The 21,922-nt window shown below is 59.0% G+C and overlaps 3 protein-coding genes across 4 annotated transcripts; all 3 read left to right on the forward strand.

Moving 5' to 3' along the window:
• Positions 1–44: 44 nt before the first annotated feature.
• Positions 45–9,209, forward strand: IK (IK cytokine). The gene is made up of 20 exons (XM_064520738.1): positions 45–148; positions 451–517; positions 761–853; positions 1,289–1,348; positions 1,931–2,098; positions 2,183–2,297; positions 2,589–2,659; positions 2,762–2,808; positions 3,075–3,238; positions 3,358–3,466; positions 3,904–3,943; positions 4,352–4,571; positions 4,936–4,954; positions 5,560–5,636; positions 5,958–6,040; positions 6,654–6,711; positions 7,152–7,240; positions 7,574–7,682; positions 8,439–8,473; positions 8,913–9,209. The coding sequence occupies exons 1-20, from the start codon at positions 133–135 to the stop codon at positions 8,938–8,940; spliced, it is 1,668 nt and encodes a 555-aa protein (XP_064376808.1). The 5' UTR covers positions 45–132; the 3' UTR covers positions 8,941–9,209.
• A 1,691-nt stretch (positions 9,210–10,900) lies between these two features.
• WDR55 (WD repeat domain 55) lies at positions 10,901–13,310 on the forward strand. The gene is made up of 8 exons (XM_064520742.1): positions 10,901–10,974; positions 11,052–11,236; positions 11,370–11,470; positions 11,631–11,718; positions 11,947–12,126; positions 12,256–12,355; positions 12,465–12,634; positions 12,871–13,310. Exons 1-8 carry the CDS (start codon positions 10,957–10,959, stop codon positions 13,190–13,192), a joined length of 1,164 nt encoding a protein of 387 aa, XP_064376812.1. The 5' UTR covers positions 10,901–10,956; the 3' UTR covers positions 13,193–13,310.
• A 54-nt stretch (positions 13,311–13,364) lies between these two features.
• LOC112986309 (UDP-glucose 6-dehydrogenase-like) lies at positions 13,365–18,977 on the forward strand. Of its 2 annotated transcripts, none has more exons than XM_026105514.2 (12): positions 13,365–13,446; positions 15,001–15,207; positions 15,482–15,583; positions 15,721–15,921; positions 16,151–16,348; positions 16,418–16,565; positions 16,908–17,002; positions 17,133–17,263; positions 17,729–17,868; positions 18,026–18,117; positions 18,421–18,531; positions 18,682–18,977. In XM_026105514.2, exons 2-12 carry the CDS (start codon positions 15,046–15,048, stop codon positions 18,784–18,786), a joined length of 1,485 nt encoding a protein of 494 aa, XP_025961299.2. In that variant the 5' UTR covers positions 13,365–13,446; positions 15,001–15,045; the 3' UTR covers positions 18,787–18,977. The 2 variants fall into 2 exon arrangements, with proteins under 2 accessions (XP_025961299.2, XP_064376811.1); XM_064520741.1 differs by lacking the exon at positions 13,365–13,446 and adding an exon at positions 14,086–14,235.
• The last annotated feature ends 2,945 nt before the right edge of the window (positions 18,978–21,922 follow it).

Here is a 21,922-nt window from a genome sequence, read left to right on the forward strand (position 1 = left end):
AGCGGCCCTGGTTCCGAGGCTGGCCAATGCGGGGGGGAGGGCACGGCGCACGGGCGGAAGAGCGGGCCGCGGGGCGTGCTGGGAGGGCGAGGGGTGTTTCCGGTGTGGGGTTGTTGCACCGAGCGGGCCGGGATGCCGGAGCGGGACAGTGAGTGGGGCCGGCGGGGGCTCCCGGGGTACCGGGGCGCTCCTGGGGGCCGCGGGGGCACCCGCGGCGGGTGGAGGCAGCACCGCCGGGCGGCGGCGCTCAGGGCCGTCCCGGGGCACGGAACCCCCCGGGCAGAGGCTCCTGGGAGTGATACCGGGCCCCGCGCTCCCCTGCTGGGCCGCCCCGCGGCGGCGGGCGCCCCTAGGCGAGCGGGGTGACCGCTGCCCCCCTCGCTGCCTGCGGGCGAGGCCCGGCCGGGAGGGGGGCCGATTCTGAGCTCTCTCTTTCCTCCCATCCCCTAGGCGAGCCGTTCTCCAACCCCCTGGCCCCCGACGGCCACGATGTGGACGACGCACACTCCTTCCACCAGTGAGTACAGCGGCCAGCTGGCGGGGCGGGATTGACCCAGGACCGCTGGCCTCAGGGTCATGATGCCGATTCCCATATCTGGAGGCTGAGAGGGACCGATCCGGCGCAGCCTCCGGGCTCCCTCCATGGCTGCCCTGTGTTCAATCCTGGCAGGCGGGATGCCCTCAGTCTCCACGGTACCCATCCCTTGGGCTGATCTTTCTTTGGGAGGTGATGGTTACTTTTTCCATGTCTTCATTGCAGATCCAAGCTGACCAATGAAGACTTCCGAAAGCTTCTTATGACCCCGCGGGCTGCGCCAACATCTGCACCACCATCCAAATCTCGCCACCATGAGTGAGTAGAGTGCATTTCATGTAGCTGTGGGACAGAGCATGGCTTTTCTCCCATCAAGACTGTTTCTGTCTGATTTTCTCTACCTGTACTCTATAGTGGGTTATTTGAAGGCCTGTGCTACTGAGTGTGCAGGCAGGGCCCAAGGAGCAGACTTTGGCCTTGCTTTGTGCTCACGTCCATGCAAACCGTGTACATGTTATTGGAGTTAATTGGATAAACAAGTTGGTCAGAACTACTGGGAATCACAGAGTGGATTTTGCGCATTTTTTAAAACCTACATGAGGAGTCTCAAGAGGCAGCTTTGGTTTTTCATTCTGTGAAAGGCTTTGGGTATCTCAGTGCCTTGTTGTGCCTGAGTTACTGTTCTGTCTAGCTGCCTTTGCTGGTGTGAGTCTGTGCAGCTTATAACGTGTGTGGTTTCTCACTCCTCTCCAGGATGCCCCGGGAGTACAACGAAGATGAAGATCCAGCTGCTCGCAGAAGGAAGAAGAAAAGGTAAATGGGGGAGTGATGTATCAAGACTCGTCTTTCCATGTCATCTCCTTCCCATGGAAGCAATTCTTCAGCAGCTTGCGCTGCCAAAGAAGACCCTAAATGGCCTGGATTATTTTGGGACTTTGGAGCAAGAGCAAAGGAGCCACGTAGAGTGAGAAGGGTTTAGACTGAGTGACTGCCACTGCTTGTGGGAGTAGATGCAGAAGGGTGGCAGCAGGGTGAGGGTGAAGCTTCTCTGCCAGAAGAAGTGGGAGAGCGCTCTGCAGGTGACTGACAGATCTGGACAGTGCTGGGGCATCTATACTAGTGAGCATTTTGCTTGGTGCACACCTGTGCAGCAGAACTCTACTTGGGACTTTTCCCTTTGGAAGGAGCTCAGCTCTCCAGTGAGCCTGTACAACAGCTTCATCTTGTTTAGTGTTTTCAAAGCATGTTGTGTCCCTTGGTGCTTTAGCACATGTTTGGGGAAGGGGTAGGGAGCAGAAAAGGTGGGGGAAGGGGGGCTTGGTAGCTGTGTTAGCTGGCCAGGTGTTTTAAGTGTAATCCTGTAACTCTAACACTGAGCTGTTTCTCCAACCCCAGCTACTATGCAAAGCTGCGCCAGCAGGAGATAGAGCGTGAGAGGGAGCTGGCTGAGAAGTACAGGGATCGAGCCAAGGAGAGGAGAGATGGTGTCAACAAGGACTATGAGGAAACAGAGCTGATCAGCACGACTGCGAACTACAGAGCTGTGGGGCCTACTGCAGAGGCGTACGTGAGCCTGTGGCCAGGCCTTGTCTTGCCGGCCTGCTCCAGAGTGACTCTATCACAATTTGCTCTATTCTTGTTGTATAGGGATAAGTCAGCAGCAGAGAAGAGGAGACAGTTGATCCAGGAGTCCAAGTTCTTGGGTGGTGACATGGAGCACACTCACTTGGTGAAGGGTCTGGATTTTGCGCTGCTGCAGAAGGTGAGCACAGATAGCACCATGTCGCTCTGGGCAGCACCTGGATTGGCAGAGTTTCACTTGTATTCCCCTGTTCTCTCCTCCTCTCCTCTCGTGGCAGAGGGTGGGGAGAAGGTAGTAGTCACTGCTCACAGACTCTTCAGTCCAGTGTTGTCAGTGTGTTCCTGGAACAGCTTGCTCTTTTGGGGAGAGGTTTAAGAGGGGTTGGGGATCTAGTAGAGGAACTCCTGCTGGTTCAGATGAGCAGCTGTGTCATGGATTGGTCTCTAATGCATGGGTTTGCTTTGTGGCCAGGTACGAGCTGAGATTGCCAGCAAAGAAAAGGAAGAGGAGGAAATGATGGAGAAGCCCCAAAAGGAAACCAAGTAAGTGGTTCAGGGTGCTGTGCTCCTGAGTGCAGTGGCTCCCCAGAGAGGAGGAGGATGAGGCGTACAAACGCTTACTGTAATGCTTCTCTGTCTTTTCAGGAAAGATGAAGATCCTGAAAACAAAATTGAATTCAAGACTCGGTTGGGTAAGACTGTGCGTTTGTGGCTGCTCACCACCTTGCATGGGTTGTGCCTTGAAGGGTGGGTGGAAGAATGAAAGTCTTAACTCGTTGGATGGGAGGGTCTGGCAAATGGGAATGTCTTCATTGTGTAGAAATTCTGATTTTGAGGGCTTGAGAAAGCATCTGTAGCTGATCAGAGATCTCAGTCTCCTGCTAGGAGAGATGCCTCAGCATGAGACTGTCTATCGCTCTCTCAAGAGCAGCTCTCCGACACATTTCCTTCCCCCCAGGGCGGAACATCTACCGCATTCTGTTCAAGAGTAAAGCCTATGAACGAAATGAGCTGTTCCTGCCGGGGAGGATGGCCTATGTGGTGGATCTGGATGACGAGTACGCCGACACTGATATCCCAACCACGCTGATCCGCAGCAAGGCTGACTGCCCTACCATGGAGGTACCCAGCTAGCATCCAGGTTTCCTGACTACTTTGGTTTAAACTGGCCAGGGCAGGGCCTGGCAAGAGGGGCTGCTTGGCTAGAGAATCAGTGGCTTCTTTGGGGATTCCTCTTTCAGGCACAAACTACATTGACCACAAACGATATTGTCATCAGCAAATTGACACAGATCCTCTCCTATCTCAGGCAAGGGACCCGCAACAAGAAGCTTAAGAAGAAAGACAAAGGTAAGCGCTCAAGTGAGCCAATAGCAGGACTTTGTCTGAAGCACACCTCAAAAGAATGGGATGTATTTTGGTGGTGTCGTACTTGCCTGCACCATGAGGTGGTGGAGTTGGAGGACGGTAACTTCCTGTAGTTCCTTGAGCGCTGGGTCATGAAGGTGGGCTGCTCTGTGCCAGGACCACAAGGGACTGGCTGCTGGGAACTTACAGCTGCTCTCTCCTCTATGGTTAAGTCACAGTTCCTTGGGGAAATGCCCCTTGCCAGGGAGGGGCATGGTAGCTTGCTGAGGAGGTCCGATAAGATGTAGGAACCTCAGAGAAACTCATGAGGCCATCCTCCAGGCCTGCTATTGTAGGGACTTGGGAACTAGGGTGGGGACAGGGAAGTAGCGTGGGTGGTGGAGAATGACCTGCCTCTGACTGCTGCTATGTCTTTGCAGGGAAGCTGGATGAGAAGAAACCCCCTGAAGCTGATATGAAGTAAGTGACCCTGCTAGGGCTGTTAAATCATAGCTTTCTGCTCTTTGGAATGTCTCTTTGGATTGGGAGAGGGCTGGGTTTAGGGTATCTGGAGCAAGGTGCCTCTTCAGATGTTGTTTCTTTGAGTTGTTTTTAGGACAAGGTGGCCCAGGCTGGGGATGAGCCCTGCTTGTTGTTCAGATTTGAGGTATGCAAGGGCTCTGTGTTGTCCTGGTCCACAGGACGTAAGTCCAGGCAGTAGGAGAGAGCAGAGATGCAGTGATATCTCAGATAGATATGGAAGTCAGTGAGCATCCTTAACTATCTGCTAGTGCTGTGTGCTTCTTTGTTAGGTTCCAGTTCAAGGGGAAGTGGCTGTGGCTTCTCTTGTTGCACCATTCATAACTGGAGGCTCTTTTCCACTTCTAGCATCTTTGAAGACATTGGGGATTATGTACCCTCCACTGCGAAGATGCCACGAGAGAAGGAGCGGGAAAGGTACCGTGAGAGAGAGCGCGACAGGGACCGGGAACGTGACCGGGAGCGCGACAGGGACCGGGAACGTGACCGGGAGAGAGAGCGTGACCGGGAGCGGGAGGAGGAAAAGAAGAGACACAGCTACTTTGAGAAGCCTAAAGCTGATGATGAGGTGAGTCCCTCCTTATGAAGCATGGACTTTCTTCACCTGATCTCTGCCCTTTGAGGAGTGCAGCTTTGAGAATAGTGTGGTTACTCTGGTGGCTTTGGGTGTCTCCCTGGTCATGTCACGTGTGCCTATGTTCAGCTCTTGCTAAGCTCTCTCACAGAGCCAGGGGCTGGTGGGTGGCTGGGCGATTGTCCCCTTCTTCAGCAGTAAGGCAGGACTGGAGCAAGCCAGTGACCCTTATGGCTTGGTCCTGTGTGCATACACTTGCCTTGGACAGTCTAAGGTGGAGCTGCATATCCTGCAGCACTGTCACTTGTCTGCTTCCAGCTCTCCCAGCTAACACTGTATCTCTTCCTTTTCTTTCCAGCCCACAGACATCGACAAAGGTGAGTCAAGTCATGTGGATGTCTGAGTGAGGCAAGATGTTTGAGCAAGACCGGATGGGATTGCAGGCTGCAGAACAGCTGCTTAGCTCTGTCTCTGTAGCCTACATGAGCTCTCCGTGCTCCCACAGGCTGCTATGACAGGGGGTACTGTCTGCCCTGAGGGATGGGGATTGGAGTGAAGAGCCTTGTGCCTCCAGGCTAGTGCCTGCCAGGCCTGCCTGAGTGTGTGTGCAGATCTTTCCCTGGCAGTGGACCAGCTCAGCAGGTCTTGTGCTGGCTGTAAACTAAGGAGGTTTCGGGATCTCCTGGGATCAGCCCTGCAAAAACTGCCGCCCACTAGTCCCACCCTGACATCAGACTAGAGTTTGTTGCTCCTCAGTTACTCTCCCAGCTCCTCCTTTTCTATCTTGTGTGGAGCCTGTCCTGCTGCCTGTTGTCCCATCCTAGGACTGTCCATCCCAAATACCTTGCAACAGGCTGCTGCTGGCTGCCACAGGAGGCTGTATGAACTGGTCATGTGGAAGGGAGCTCCTGCCAGCCCTGCATGTGTATCAAGGGGAGCTGTTCCCCCACCAAAACTCAGTCTGCTGCTTTCTGTACCCCAGGACCTGGCTCAGCCAAGGAGCTCATCAAATCCATCAATGAGAAGTTTGCTGGAGCTGCTGGCTGGGAGGGAACAGAGACATATCCTTTATCATCTGTGCCAGCCTGGTTGACTGCAGGGCTGGGCTTCCTTTGAGGGCAAGCCTTGCATGAGCATAGCTGTGTGGCTGCCTTTCCTCAGAGCAGAAGGGCTCCTTTTGCTGTAGTGGAGAAATGTCACCCAAACCTTGCTGCATATTATACACTGCATACAAGTCTTGCAGCCTCAGAGTTGCTTGTGGTGGGGCAAGTGTATGCTTGTGGGGGGGTTGGAGAGAATTGCTCTTTGCCTGGCTGTGCTCAGCCCTTTGCTGTGGGGCTACGTGGTGTTGCTGTGCTGTTGCTTTCCTTTACCAGCATCACATTGAAGAAGCCAGAAGACAAGAAGCAACTGGGCGACTTCTTTGGCATGTCGAACAGCTATGCCGAGTGCTACCCTGCCACGTAAGGGAGCCCCAGGAAGCTGTGGGGTAGGAGTGGGTTGCACCGAGGGGCTGCCGTTCTCTGGCAGCAAGAGCTGGCACGCCAGCCCCACTGCCCCTTGCTGTCTCTGTTTGGGGGCCTTGCCACCCTGTGCAACTAGTTAGTAAAATGCTCCCTGGGTCCTCGGTTCAGGTAGAGATGACTTTTTCCTAGCAGGTCTCTGCTAGAAGCAGCTACCTGCAGCCTGCTGCCCCCACCCAGTCCCATCCCAGTCCTCTCCCAGGGAGAGGTAGAGGGGCTTGGAGGCTGCAGTGTGCCCTGGTAAAGGATGTCCTCACTGAGCTCCAGCTGCAAAGCAATCAGTCAGCACAAGAAGAGTAGCTTTCAGCCTGCAGAGTTATCTTAGGAGTGTATGCAGTTTGACCTTGGATGCCCTTGTGATCCAGGTTTACCTTTAGGGCTTGCTGGTGGAAGAACTTCCCTCTGGTCTGGGAGTTGAGCATGTTTGGCCTGGGGCTGTGAGAGATGGCTCCCACCAGCTTGCTGCCTCATGAGCTTTGTAGCTAGGTCATGAGGTCCCCAGTTGTGTCCCAGGGATCCTGCTTCAACCACTCTTCTTGCTTTTCTTTTGCAGAATGGATGATATGGCTGTGGACAGCGATGAAGAAGTGGACTACAGCAAAATGGATCAGGTATGCCCTTGCAAGTTTTTGGGACCAGGCAGTGAGCTAGGCATCAGTGCAGGCTCAGAGAAGCCCACAGGAGGGGAACATGCTTGTGAAAGGGGTTGGATGCTCTGGAGCTGGGCATTGAATGTGTTTCAGGGCTTGCTGAAGTGCCTTGTGCCTGGGTCTGTGAAGGAGCTATTGTCCTAGGGAGCAAATATCCACTGGGATGTGAGCTAGCCTGTCTCGACTAACTATTCCACAGCATCTACCATTTGGCGTTCCTCAGGGAAGGGATCTCGGAGCCTAATCCAGGCTTGGTGCTAGAGTTCAATGCTGCCTTCTTTGTAGCGTTGAACTGGAGCTGACGGGAGGTTGAGATCTTGCCTGGGTCCACAGGCTGCATGAGAAGCCCTGGCCAGCATTGACTGAGGAGCAGGACCGAGTCTCTCTCTTCTTTGCTGCAGGGTAACAAGAAAGGGCCTCTGGGCCGCTGGGACTTCGACACGCAGGAGGAGTACAGTGAATACATGAACAACAAAGAGGCTCTGCCCAAGTGAGTGCAGCAGTTGTGAAGGGCTGGATGCAGCTGGAGGAGGGTTCTGGGTGGGAACAGTAACACTGGCCAAACCCATGTCCTGGGGGAGCTTAAATCAAGGAGGGGATCCCCTGGTGAGGGCTAGAGGAAGATTCCTCAAGTCCCGTGCCTGGTGGCTTGTCTTTGCTGTTAATATCTCCCTTTGGGACTTCAGCCCAGCTGCTGCTTTCAGAGATCCAAGCCAGCCCTGTGGAGAGTGGGCCGGTAACTGGAGCAGATCTAAGTGTCCATTCCACTGTCAGCCCAGTGCATCTGCTCTGAGTTCTGAGCTCTATCTCACTCCTTCCCCAGAGCGGCGTTCCAGTACGGAATCAAGATGTCCGAGGGACGGAAAACCCGTCGCTTCAAGGAGACAAATGACAAGGCAGAGCTGGACCGGCAGTGGAAGAAGATCAGTGCGGTGAGTGCCTGGAGCTGGGTTGCTGTCTGCCTGGAGCATGAACTACTAGCACATTCGGGGGTCAGGAGAGTTCCTACCGCAGCTCTGCACTCACGGGTGCCTCCTTCTGGTCCAGCCTGTGTCATTGCAGCCAGGCATTGCTGACGTGCAGCAGGTCTGGTTCTTTCCAGAAGCTGAGTCTGCTCCTTAGCAGATCATCAGCCAGACCAAAATACTTGGGGCTTCAGGAACAAGGAGGTATCCGGAGCCTCAGGTTCTCCTTTTGCAGCTCTTACCCTGGGAGCAGCCCTGATCCAGGGTGGCTTTGCTGAGGGCCCTCAAGGGCTCTGCAGCAGATGAATCCTTCCAAAGCTGGCAGCTCTGAGCTATCTGCATGGGCTTGGAGGGGACCAGGTATGTTACTGGCTCCCTGTTCCCCAGCTGGTGGTGCTGTCATGATGGGATGAGCTGGCCATGAACAGCCTGATGGGATGGGATGGCCTAGGAGAAAGCAAGAACAGATGCTAAGAAAACATGGCCTGTCCTGGCTGGCCCAGATGGAGCAAAGAGGGAACAGGCCAGGCTTTTCTAGGCTTTGGGCAGCTTGTGGCACAGTTTCCCCTTACCTCAACTGACTTCAGCCCTCTGCTGCAAGACCTGAGCTCCACCCTGCCTTTCCCTTGAGGGTACCTTGACCCTGTAGAAATGAATTGCCCTTGTGCGGTTCCAGGCAGCCATCTACCCTCAGGGTAATGAGAGCTTGTGTTTTCTCTGCAGATCATCGAGAAGAGAAAGAAGTTGGAGGCTGATGGGTTAGTATAATTGCTTCTGCTGTTAGTTCAGTAGCTTGGCAGCTCTGGGGCCTGTGTCCTTCAGGGGGGAGAGCATGGCTGCCTCCTGCCACCTCTCCCTGGGGCTGGAGGAGGCAGGGACTCCCAATCTCCCTGCCAGCTCTCATCAGTGGGGCTGGAGAGATGGTGGAGCTTCTGCACTGCTTGCAGGGCACCTCTGTCCCTGGCTGTGGGTGGGTGCTGAGCAGCCCTGACAGCTGAGGGCCCTGTTTGGGCTCTTCCTTGACCCAGGCAGTCAGCTGTGTGCTGTCTGGCTGGGTGCACCCAGGAACTGTTAAGCCCCAGCATGCTGCTGTGAGGTGAAACACTGGGCTCTAGTGCTGAGTGCTGGGAGGGAGGGGAACTGAGCTGTCTGCCCCCATGTCCTTCTCACCAGCATCGCTTCTATGTCTCGTTTCAGGGTTGAGGTGAAAAGGCCCAAGTACTGATGCCCTGGCTGCGTTCCCACATCTTGTCCTCCAGCTCCTGGAGCCCCAGCCCACTGGATGCTGTGTTCCTAGAGCTTGCTGACGTGCTGCAGGCTGGGTTCTCCCTCTCCTCAGCCCCTGAGCAATCTCTCTGCTCCAGGCTGGGGTGATGCGTGCTGTCTGACGCTGTGCTGTGGGGCTGTGTGCCCAGGCTCTCCCCACTGTGGAGCTGGCTGTGCAGCCTGTGATTTGTAACCCTTGTAGCTGCAATAAAATTGCACTAACTTTGAGGGAATGTCTGGGTGTGTCTGGGTGTGTGGGTGGGCAGAGAGAGGGTGCCTGGATGCACTGAGAGCAGCATGAGCTCCTTCCCTCACCCATGAGGGCTGTGCCAGTATCCTCATGTCCTCCCCTGGTCGTGACCATCCACTTGGAGCTACAGCCTGTTGCTGCCTGGTTCTGCTACCCTTGGCGTAACAGAACCACCTCTGCTCCCTTGTCCCAGCTAAGAATATCCTGCATGGGAGCTGTCTGGGGCAGGCTGGAGTGTCTCAGCTGTTGGAACCTGAAATGAACTGCAGTTAAGCTTATAGCAGTAATGCTGCTATACCTGTAGAGAAGTTAGTAACAAGTTAGGAAGGAATTGCAGCTTTCTTTTTACCCTTTTTATGAAATGTGGAGTGCCAGGGCACTATCTGGCTGTGAGAACCTGTGTGCAACCAGTAAGCGTTAGAGTACATTAAGGCTTACTGCCTAGAGAAATAGTAAATGCTATTCTAATAGTGTTTTTGAGCTACAACTGTAGCAACTCAAGTAGCTGCTGAGCCTACCAGAAGAAATACACCTGAGGCAGCTGTGTTACCAAGCAGCTGGGCCTTGGTTCATGGGAAAGAAATTAGATGCTGGTGTGAGGGATCTCATCATGCATCATGGAGGAGTCATACTCCTTCCTAGGTGTAAAATTTGTCCAAGCTGCCAAAATGGCAGGTGGTGGGACTGCACCTAGCATGGGAGCAGCCACCATCCCTGGGCTGCGCAGCCCCAGCCTCCAGGCTGGCCTCTGCTGCCCAGTGCTGTGGCGCGATGTGCACAGAGCATGTCTCAGAGGCAGGTGGGGTGTCAGGGCTCAGAGTGATGCCGCGGTGCTGGCTGGCCTGGCCTGGGGACCAGCTGCGTGGTGGATGCGGTGGGGCTGGCGTAACAGGGATCAGGGCTCGGAGTGACACCGCGGTGCTGGCTGGCCTGGCCTGGGGACCAGCTGCGTGGTGGATGCGGTGGGGCTGGCGTAACAGGGAGCCTGGGGGCACAGCCACCAGGCGGCAAAGCTGCCACTGCAGTGTGCAGCCTGCAGGGAGCTGGAATAGTCCCTAAGGACAAAGGCAGGGACACCACCGATGGCTTGGGGGGGGGGGGGGGGGGGGTTGATAGGGTGCTGGGCTGTGTGCTTCTCGCAGCTGAGCCTTTGAAGGGGGCTGAACTCCCTCCGGGGCCATCGGTTACCACGGGGCCCTGGCTGCTCCCTTCCCCTGGGTTACAGGGCCCTCGGTGGAGGCCGCACAAGAGGCCACCGCCAGGGTGCTCCTGGGCTCCTCTGGCTGCCTCTGCCCTGCCGGAGGGTGCAGTGAGGTGCTGCTAAGGGCTCCCACCGGCCTCCTGAGCGGGGCAGCGGGAGCCTGGTGTGCAAATGTGTAATTAAGAAAGAGCATACATTAAAAAACCGGGTAAATTAACAAATTGTAATAGGGACTGGCGCGCGCCAAAAGGGCCAGGGGTGCCCGCGGGTTCGAACCCCCGGCGAAGCCGAGGGCGAGCGAAACATGTTCGGCCGAAGTAACCGCTGGGCTATAGCCGGCCCCGCCACAGCTTGCGGCGCGCTGGGCTAAGAACCTGCGACGTAGCTCCATGCAAATGAACCGTCACCTCCAGCGAGCGGTGGCCGAGGCTGGCCGCGCCCCAGGGAGGGCCCGGGCGCTGCATGCAAACGCGGGGGCGGGGCGCGCGCCTGCGCACGGCGCGGCGCGTGGCGGCCGTGCCGGCATGGCGGCGGCCGGGGCGGTGAGCACGTTGGGGAGGCCCGGGGCCGGCGGCGGGGCCGGCGGCGGCCGCAGGCTCACCGCGCCGCTCTGCCCCAGGTGTGCTCGGCCGGCGACGACGACGACGACGAGGAGGAGGCGGCGGCGGAGGAGGAGGCGGGGAGGGAGCCGCGGCGGCGGGACACCCCTGAGGACATCCTCCTCGAGGCGGCGGCCAACGCCATCGCCCTGCACCCGGCCCGGGCCGTGCTGGCGGCGGGGGACGTGGACGGCGACGTGTACCTGTGAGCGGGGCCGCCGGTCCGGGCCTTGGCGTGGGGCAGAGGCAGCGGGTGCGGCGGGGCAGGGCCCCCGCGGGACCCCGGGGGGCTTCACGTGGCGGCGCGGGCCCTCCCAAGCCGGAGCCGGTGCTTGCAGGTACTCGTACTCGTGCGTGGAGGGGGAGAACCGGGAGCTCTGGTCTTCGGGGCACCACCTGAACTCGTGCCGGGATGTGGCCTTTTCCCTCGACGGGCAGAGTGAGTGCGCGACCCCGCGGGGCTGCTGGGTGCTTCGGCTGCTGGATGTCTCGGCTGGGAGGCAGGGCAGGAGCCCAGGGCGCGTCCCCGAAGGGCCAAGGGGACCCACGTGCCCTCCTCGGGTGATAGCGGTGCCCTCGGTGCTGACGCGGCTCTCCAGGGCTCTTCACTGTGTCCAAGGATAAGTCTATCCACATCCTGACGGTGGAGGAAGGCCGAATGGAGACGCGCTTCTCCAAGGCTCACAGGTACGTGTGTGCAGGCCACCGCAGGCTGGGCATCCCCCCAGGGAAGGGATGGCTCACCCCAGGTACCCCGACACTCCGTTCCTCTTCCCTCCTGCACTGGGACACGAGCCTGGGGCCGGGCAGGCAGAGGCTGGAGAACCAGCCCCAACACTTTGGGCTCCGTTTGCTAGGGGCCGGGGGAAGAACCTGTGCCCTGACTGTGCTGGTGCGGGGCCGGGGTCTCCGCAGCTCGGCCCTCAACTGCGTGCTGCCCATCAACGATCATGTCTTTGCCACGGGGGATGATGGCGGATCGCTGAAGGTGTGGGACCTGCGTAAGGGAGCCACGGTCCTGGAGGCCCGGCAGCATGAGGAATACATCAGCGCTATGGCTGTGGACAGTAATGGGAAGCTCCTGCTGACTGCCAGGTACTGCGGGGCTCCTCAGTGCCCAGAGCAGCTCCTTGTGCTCGCGTAGGGCATTCCCCCGTGACCAGGGCTGTCTGCACCCTGCCCCAGGATCCTGCACCCCTGATGGGCCTGTTCTGTCTCCTGCAGCGGTGATGGCACCCTGGGTGTCTTCAACATCAAGAGGCGTCGCTTTGAGCTGCTCTCAGAGCCACAGAATGGGGACCTGACATCTGTTGTTCTCCTGAAGGTAGGTGCTGGGCCTTGCTGCAGACCAAGGGCCACAGCCCCATGGCTTGCTCTCCGTATCCCCAGGCTTCTTTCCTTGCTTCCCTCTTACATTCCTCTGCCTTGCTCAGAGGGGGAAGAAAGTGGCCTGTGGCTCCAGCGAGGGGACAATCTACCTCTTCAACTGGGATGGCTTTGGGGCCACCAGTGACCGCTTTGCTCTGAGGGCCGAGTCCATTGATTGCATGGTCCCAATCACAGAGAACATCGTGTGCACGGGGTCCCTCGATGGAGTCATCAGGTCAGAGCGCTCGGGGTCTGGGCTGGGACAGGGAGAGGCTCTGGGAAGCATATGGGACCAGATCGGCCTTGGGTGGGAGCGAGGAGGACGGAAAAGGAGGAAGGTGAGCAAAGGTTGCACTGGCACCTGGGAGGCACGTGTCTGACCTGATGCCACAGGGATGGGCTTTCGGCCTGGTTGAGGTCACGGTTGCCCCAGGAAGGTCCTCGCTCAGGCGTCCTTCACCTTGTCTTCAGGGCAGTGAACGTCTTGCCAAACCGGGTGCTAGGCTGCGTCGGGCAGCACACAGGGGAGCCCATCGAGCAGCTGGCCGTGGCCCCGGGGGGGCAGCTCCTGGCCAGCTGCGCCCACGACCAGAAGGTGAAGTTCTGGGACATCTCCTCGCTGGCCTCCATCGTGGTGGACGACTACCGGAAGAAGAAGAAGAAGGGGGGGCCACTGAAGGCCCTGAGCAGCAAGGCCGCGGGCAGCGGCGAGGACTTCTTTGCGGATCTGCGCGAGGAGGCGGAGGTGGCGCAGGAAGCGGCAGCGGGGAGCGACAGCGATGACAGTGACTGAGGCAGGGGGATGTCGCAGGGGCGCGCGGCGCCCCCGCCGTGGGAGCCCGGGCCCGGGGTGACTGCGGCGGGGGGCGGGGCCCGGGAAGGGGGCCGGCCAATAAAGCTCTGCTCGTCGCTGCCTGGCTCCGTCTGCTCTGCGCGGGGGGCGGGGCTCTCCTTGGCCACGCCCCTGGGCGGCCCTTGCTGTCGCCGCCGGAAGGTGCAGTGCTCAGGCGTCGCGCGCGCCCGGCGGGAAGCGGCTGCGGCGCCGAGGTAGGGCGCGAGCGGCCGTGCTGACAGCGGCCGGCCCGCTCGCTTCATTGGGCCGTGCCGCCGGGAGGCGGTGTTCTCATTGGCTGGTGGGGCTGCCGCTCAAGCTGAGGCGGGGACGGGCCCTTAAAGGGGGCGGGGGGAGGGCGGGGGAACCCGGACTGGGGCTCTGCTCGGCTCCGCGGGGGCCTGGCTGGGGGTGTCCGCCCTGGGGGCCGGGCCCTGGGAGGGGGCTGCCTCAGGTTGGGGGCCCCGGGGCTCCCTAATGTGTGTGTGTGTCTGTGTGGTGGGGGCAGCGTTCATGGCGGGTGTTGGAGGCGTGTGAGGGAGCAGCCCTGGGGCGGGCGCGAGGGTTTGGGGGTGACTGGGGCCCTGGGTGGTACTATCCGCAGAGTGGGTTTCCTTTGGGGGCAGCCCTGGCATGGCGGAAGGCTGGGGGTCACCGGTGGGAGATCACTGGTGGGGCAGTGCCCTGAGGTGGGGGGGCGGCATGGCTGGGTGCCTCTAAGGCGGGAGGCCCTGAGGGGCTGGGGGTCACTGGCGAGGGGGGGGCCCTGGTCCGGGCCTCCCAGCCTGGGGCGGTGCAGAGCCCCGGGGTGTGTGATGTGGGGTGCTGTGGGGTGTCGGGGAGCCAGCACAGGCAGCGTGGGCCTGCCTGGCCCTGGGGTGGCATCCTGTTCTGTCGGTGCCCCCCACGAGGCTGCGCAGGGTGATGCAGGGTACCCACCAGCTACCCCCACATCACTGTCCGGGACAGATGTCGTGTCATTCATTCATTAGCCTAGACACCAGGTGTGTTTATAAAAAGACTGTTTTCATGAGGGAACCTCTTTTTTCTCTCACTCTGCTCAGGGACGGAGCAGGGGGTATGCGTTAACCTGCCCCAGCTCTGGGTGCCCATCAGCACTTGGCTGGTGCCCCCTCCAGCCTCACATGGCACAGGGATGTTGAACCTTTTGGCCACATTACACGGGCTCTGCTGGGCTGAAGTTGCCCGGAGCTGGTGGTCACCATCACCTGAGGCTCAGCAGACCCAGTGCAGTGGTTTGTAAGTGCTGATTCTGCCAGCAGAGCTGCTTGGACTACCCAGGTCGCTTTGCCACGTTCCCTCGTAGCTCTGCACAGGGCAGCACTGCCACCTGTGCTCGCTGGTTCGTCCTTGCTGGGCAGGGTGCACGTTGGCCTCGAGGCCTTGCTAGAGGCAGTGGCTGCAGACGCAGGGGAGCCCTGGCAGCCTGGACCGAGGTAGGGGAAGGAAACCATTTTCTTGTGGCACTGTGTGACCCGGAAGAGCCTGCAGCCTGCATTATATCCATTATGGGATTATATCCATTATATGGGATTTAAAATCCCATAAATCAGCATGGGAGCTTCCCTGGCCAAATATGGAGCTCTTGGCAAACAGCAGGAACGCTGATCTCCCTGAAGCTAGGCAACCTGCCATGTACTCACCTCAGTCCCACTGCTTCAGATGTGGCTGGAGGGTGCCACTGGCCCTACAGAGGGGTAGTTGCCCTGGACTAATCCACGGCATGACTTCCAGGCCCTTTCCCCTAGGTATCGGTGAATCCTGCTCTCTGGGTTCTGGCTGGCCCTGGGACCATGGGGCCAGTGAAGCGCATTTGCTGCATCGGGGCTGGCTACGTGGGGGGGCCCACATGCAGCGTCATTGCCCAGATGTGCCCAGAAATTGATGTCACTGTGGTGGATGTCAACGAGGAGCGTATTCAGGCTTGGAATTCGGACCAGCTGCCCATCTTTGAGGTGAGGCCCTGCCAGGCAGGCATGCTCCTCAGAGGTGTTGCTGCAGTCCTGTACCCCTCTACCACAGCCCTTTGCATGCCGTGTTTTAGCAGAGCCCGGTGTCTGGGTACGGTAACCCGATGTGCCTGGCTGTTGGGGACTTGCTGTTCCCCTTCTTCAGCAGCTTCCCAAAAAGTATGGCTCTGGGTGCTGATGGGTACTCAGCAGGTGCTACCCAGCTCTCCGCCATGCATTCCTGTTCTCAGTGGCCCATGCCTGTCCCTTTCCTTTGCAGCCCGGTCTGCAGGAGGTGGTGGAGGCCCAGCGTGGCATCAACCTCTTCTTCTCAACTGACATCGACAAGGCAGTGAGAGAGGCTGATATTATTTTCATATCGGTGAGTGGGGAGGGCAGCCCATGGCTAAGACCTGCCCCATGCAGTGTGCCTCTCCAGGTCTTGGTGACAGAGGGACCTCCTTTTGTTCTGACTGCTGTGGCCACTCAACTCTCCCAACGTGTTGGCTCTCCTGGCAGGTGAACACTCCCACCAAGACCTTCGGGCTCGGCAAGGGCCGGGCGGCTGATCTGAAGTACATCGAGGCTTGTGCCCGGCGCATCGCCCAGGTAGCCACAGGCTACAAGATTGTGGTGGAAAAGAGCACAGTGCCTGTGCGAGCAGCTGAGAGCATCCAGCGTATCTTCAGCGCCAACACCAAATCTGACCTGTCCTTCCAGGTAGAGCATGGGTGGGCAGCATGCTGGAGCAGAGCCCTCACTCCCAGTGCCATTGGGTGCTAGAGACCCTGGGAGATCACAAGTTAGGGGGTGGCTGGGGAGCACAGGAAGATGTGGTATCAGAGGAGAGGCCACCATATCTCATTGCTAGATCATGGACAGCAAGAACTGGAAGAAAGGGGTGTGGGGGGTTACAATGTCCCACACCCACGCAGTCTCATCCCCACAGGTCCTGTCGAACCCTGAGTTCTTAGCTGAAGGCACGGCCATCTCCGACCTGAAGAACCCCGACCGCGTCCTCATTGGTGGTGATGAGACGCCTGAGGGGCAAAGGGCGATTGAAACCCTCAGCAGCATCTATGTGCGCTGGGTGCCCAAAACCCGCATCATCACTACCAATACATGGTCTTCAGAGCTCTCCAAGCTGGTATGTGCTCCCATTCCCAAGCTGGCCTAGGAGATGTGGATGAGGGTCCCACGTATCCCTTTTGTCCAGGCTGCCAACGCATTCCTGGCCCAGAGGATTAGCAGCATTAACTCTATCAGCGCCCTGTGTGAGGTGACAGGGGCTGATGTGGAGGAAGTAGCCCACGCCATTGGCACAGACCAGCGCATTGGCAACCGCTTCCTCAAGGCCAGCGTGGGTGAGTCCTGCACCCCCTGCCCCAGTGGGTGACTGCAGCCCTCTGGGGCCCACCATGCTGTGCCCAGGGAGTTTCTGCTCCTGTGCCCCAGGAAGCACGAGGAAGATCCCTGGGTCTGCACTGGTATTCAGGCTGGGACATCTTATCTAGACTGATGAGACACCTCTACCTGGTAGCTCACTTGTCCCTTATCAGCCCTAGTGTCCCCCTGGCTTGTCCCAGCTTGTCATCTGCCTCTCCCAGTGCTGGGGTGGAGGAGGAGGTTTGCAGCTACCCCCTTTCCAAAGGAACCCTTAGGGTCTCCAGCTGGCACTCTCTGACCATGGTGCTCTGTCAGAGCAGGTTTTGGGGGCAGCTGTTTCCAAAAAGATGTCCTCAACCTGGTCTATCTCTGTGAGGCTCTCAACTTGCCTGAAGTGGCTCGGTACTGGCAGCAGGTAAGGCCTGGCCAGACTCCTGTCCTAGCCAGGCGTGGGTTTGGAATCCTGCTCCAGGAGCTGGTTCTCACCACAGCTGCTGGGCTGGGGCTCAGCACCTGGCCTGACCTGTCACAACACCTCCCACCAGGTGATTGAGCTCAATGAATACCAGCGCCGACGGTTTGCTGCCCGTATCATCAGCTGCCTCTTCAACACTGTCACAGACAAGAAGATTGCACTCCTGGGCTTCGCATTCAAAAAGGATACAGGGGATACAAGGTACCAGCTGGGTGGGGGCAGGGAAGGAGTGTCTGAGTCGGGCCATTCCCCTACCTGCAGTGGTTCAGCAGTCAGATGCAATGAGCGTCCTGCTCCAGCTCCACCTCAGAGTGGCAGTAAAAGTACTTACCTTATTTTCCCATGAGGTCCTGGTGATAGGGAATCCTTTGGAGCCATGATGGGAGGTGGGACTGGCCCAGCAAGTCAGCAGGCTGGTGGTAGCTGAACTTGGAGCTGGGGAGAGGCTGGTTTAGCCATGGGCCCTGTGGGGAAAGTGAAAGGCAGCATTTAAAGGAAACCTGAAGGCCAGGCCCAGAGAGGAGTTGGGGCTGGGAAACCAAGGGCTCCTAGCACACACTTGGCCCTGGCTCTAGCTGGCTGCAGCAAACAACAGATCACTCTGAGGTGGGCACACAGGGTCCCCACTGGCCCCCACATGGCTCAGCTCTGCCTCTCTCGGCCCAGGGAGTCATCCAGCATCCACATCAGCAAGTACCTGATGGATGAGGGAGCCCGCCTGCACATCTATGACCCCAAGGTGAAGAAGGAGCAGATCATGCAGGACCTGTCCCACTCTACTGCTTCAGCTGAGGATCCAGAGAGGGGTAGGGCCAGTGCTTGCCTGGGCTGGCCAGGACTGCAGGCCACTGATGCTCCCCAGCCCCAAAGCCTGCCACAGATCCCTGGTGCCATCCCAGGCCCCAGCAGTTGTGTGCCAGGAGGTAACATCCTGCTGTGCTTGTGCCGGTTCCTGTCTTGCAGGGCTCAGCTTGGTCTCTATTGCTTCAGACCCCTATGAAGCCTGTGACAACGCCCATGCCATCGTCATCTGCACTGAATGGGACATCTTCAAGGTAAGGTGCCCCAGCCTTGGCCATGCTGCTTGGAGAGACTCAGCACCCTTGTGGCTACTCCACCTGGGCAACAACTCTGCCCCGTTCCCCTTCCCCTTGAGGGACTGCTCATTCCTCCCCCTTCAACTCCGAGCCATCCCCTGAAGCCTCTAGCCCTACAACCACCTCCTGCCCAGCTCCAAGCCGAGAGTTTCCAATTGGGGGGCTGAGCCCCCTTAGTAACCCTGTGGTCCCGGCTGGGAGAGGCCACCATTTTCAGGCCTGATTCTCACCGTTGTGAGCTCCCCTTGTGTGTTGTTCCAGGAGCTGGACTATGAGCGAATCTACCAGGCCATGCTCAAGCCAGCCTTTATCTTCGATGGCAGGAGGATCCTGGACAGCCTGCATGGCCGACTGCAGCAGCTTGGCTTCCAGGTACGGCCTTGGTGCTGGGAGAGCTGCTACTGAGCCCAGCCTTGGTGCCAGGAGGGCCGCTACTGAGGCCAGCCTTGGTGCCTGGGGTACTGCCAGGCCTGGGGTGTGCTCAGGGCTGGTGCCCATCGCTCTTGGTGGTTTGTACTCCAGGTGGAGACTATTGGCAAAAGGATCAGCCAGCGCATTCCCTTCACTGCCAGCACCATCGCCCAGCTGGACCTCCAGGCTCCCCCCTTGAAGAAGATGAAGATATGATATATCTGCAGATACATCATAAGATACATCTGGAGAGATGATGTATGTATATCTGGTGGGTGCTGCCAACCGTGAATAAGATGGGTAATCTTCCTGGGGACAGGCACTCCCTCTCTCTAGGGCCTCATTGAGGCTGGGCTGATGTCTCTCCTTCCAGACTGTCGTAATAAAGAGACTTGGCTATTACATGAGCTGGGGTGAACCTGTCTCCAGCCCTGCTTCTTCTCCTGGCGGCTTGCAGCCTCCTATGTGGTTCTGAGCCACACTAAGGCAGGACACGTCCCCATGGCCAGCCTAGCCCCTGTGCCAAGTGGATTGTGTAAGGCAAGAAGCAAGGTGAGGGAGCCCACCTCCTCCTGCACAAGGGGAGAGCCCCGTGCTCCTGGGACCACTCTGTGGCCAGCCCCATGAGCCAGGGCAGTCATCCTTTCCTCCAGTGCCTCTGAGGCAGGAAGCACTGACTCAGGCCAGGGAGTTTGGGGGTTTGTTCCTTCCCCCAGGAAAGCAGGAGACGGAGACCCAGAGAGCCCCTGCTCCCTTTCCACCAGGACACCCTTGCCCCAGGGGGGGCTCCCCAGCCAGTAGCCACAGGCCTCTGGCCACACAGGGGCTTGGGGGGGTAGATGGGGAAGTTGCTGAGCACCTTCCTGTGCCCAGGGCCCATTTCCCCATGCCCAAGGGTGATGGTGAGCTCTGAGGGGACCAGGTTCTCAGGCTTGAACTCCAGCTCCTGCAGGATCTTCCTCCAACTCCAGCCCAGCATCCCCATGGAGGCTGTGTGGGAGCAGTCCTGGCTCTTGCCCAGCCCCCTCCCTGCCTCAGTAGCTTCCTGGACTTTCTGGCTGCAAGACTTCACCTGGCTGAACTACCCACCCTCCTGCTCATGTGCTCCTGACGGGGACCAATGCACCAGGCCGGAAGACACACCAAGCCAGACCAGATACTTCTTTGCCTTGTGCCCACTGATCTGGTTCCACGCCTGAGGGAAGCGGTCCGGCTGTGGCTCTGAGCAGTGTCGGCTGGCTTGTGGAAGGCAGGGCATATGCTGAGGGAGGAGCTGGATGTGGAGCTCTGTACGGTGCCGTCTGGTGTGACTCTGGTGCCTGGGACACAGATGCTCTGAGCGACACCACAAGCAAACTCATTGATGGTGCAGCCTCTTGCTGGCCAGAGCCTCTTGTGCCTCCTCCAGCAGGAGCAGGGCTTCCCTTGTCTGGATGTAGACAGGGGCAGCACCACAGTGCAGCAGCATGGGGATGAGGCGGACACCACCCTGCAGACAGATGCCTTGTAGGATCGCTGCTCCAAGGCAGGGAGGAGTCCCAACTTGGTCTCTAAATGCTTCCTCGCTGTGTGCCTCTGTCATCTCTTCCTGAAATCCCACCCCAGCTCTGGCCTTGACACAGGATGAGGATCTGCACCAACGGGAAGGCTGCCACCTCTGTCAGCCATGTGAGAGCCCAGGCTGGTGGGGGAGCTGGCCTTGTGGCTGGCATCTGTTACATAGCACATGAGTTGGGCCAACCAGCTTGTTAACCTGGGTGCAAAGCCCAAGGCCGGGGGGGGGGGATGGGTGGCTGTTCCTGGACCAAACAGCCGCAAGCCCCACCTGGCTCAGAGGGGACCTCAGGTCTGCTGCTGCCTGGCCGAGGAGCAGGATGAGCTGGCCATCCCTGTGTCCCAGGAGGAGCTGCTTGCACAGCAGGGCTCACTGGGTCACAACATCAGCACCTCACGGTCTCGCCACAGTCTGCCAGAGGCTGGAGCTCTACAAGGAAGGCAAGCTTGCCTCATTGGAGGCCTGGGGTCTGATACCGCGAGCACTCACCAATGCCTCTCCTGGGTGACCTTGCTGCACAGTACGTAGCTGATGTCCTAACACAGGACCTCTCCCTAGGACCTACGCTGGGAGATGCAGCCCAACTCTGCTTCTCATTGCCTGTAACAGAGCAGGGGTGTGAGAAAGAGCACCTCAAGCAGGGGCAAGCAATGGATTTGCCCCACACCCAAGCCTCGTGGCCGCCCTGCAGCTAAGTGCAGGGCCATTGTGTGTGTGGGGGGGGGGTGCAGTTCCCAAGTAGCATAGGCACATCCCAGCCCTGGACACCGGGAACCCAGCTGGGTGGAGAGATTCCCATCTCTGGGGTCAGCCCCATATTGCACAGAGGGCGAACACACAGCACCGCAGCACCCTGAGCCGTGCTGGGGCGCTGCCAGGGCAAGGCTGCCACTTCTCAAGGCCAACAGTGGGGAGACTACAGAGAAGGGTCCCGCACAGGGGTTGGACTGGCCCCACACACCACCCCTCTGTGACCATCCTCCCAGCAGGGCCCCGGGGGGTAGCAGGGGGGGGACACAGCAGGGACACCAGAACAGCCAGTGGTTTGGGAGACACGGGGCTCCCCCAGGAGGGACACGTAAGTCAGCAGGGCTGAACAGGCACCCCCCCATGACCCCGGAGCAGGGCTTGTGCTGTTGTGAAGCCCACGCACACCACAGCTTGTGCACGCATGGGCAAATTGAGAGCGGCTCCCAGGGCACAGCTCGGTGCCGGGGCTGTGAGCCAGCCATGCAGGCACATCAGCCCCAGCAGCACCCATGCCAGGGCAGCATGGCCTCACCTGGGTGCCGGCCTCCGAGCACCTCCCCAGAGAGACCTGCAGGCACAGGAGCACCAGCACAGGGAGCTCAGCCGAGCCCCGATCCACGGTGTGTGTGTGGGTCCTGCTAGCCAGGGGCTGAGGGCAGCCACAGCCCTTCAGAGCTGTGCTCACCTCCCCGCACAGCCCCTCGCGGCTGCTGTGCCCAGGGACAGGGGTGGGGCTGTGACAGCGAGGCCACTGCCATGGCAGCACTGTGAGGCTATCGAGTGCCTCAGAAAGCTCTGGCAGTGCACATGTGTGTGGAGATGAGCCTTTGAAGGCCTGGAAGGAGCCGGGTTGGGCACTGGGAACCCAGATGGGTGGAGAGGTCCTATCTCTCAGGGCATCGCACAGACGGTGCCTCTAGTGGTGCAGGGCAGGGCTGCCATTTCCCAAGACCAACAGTGGGGACACCACAGAGAAGGGTCCCACACAGGGGGTCAGAGCGGCCCCACAGACAGCTCCCCTGTGACCTCCTTCCAGCAAAGCCCTGA

The sequence above is a fragment of the Dromaius novaehollandiae genome, chromosome 15 (genome assembly GCF_036370855.1).
Source record: "Dromaius novaehollandiae isolate bDroNov1 chromosome 15, bDroNov1.hap1, whole genome shotgun sequence".
Taxonomy (NCBI): domain Eukaryota; kingdom Metazoa; phylum Chordata; class Aves; order Casuariiformes; family Dromaiidae; genus Dromaius; species Dromaius novaehollandiae.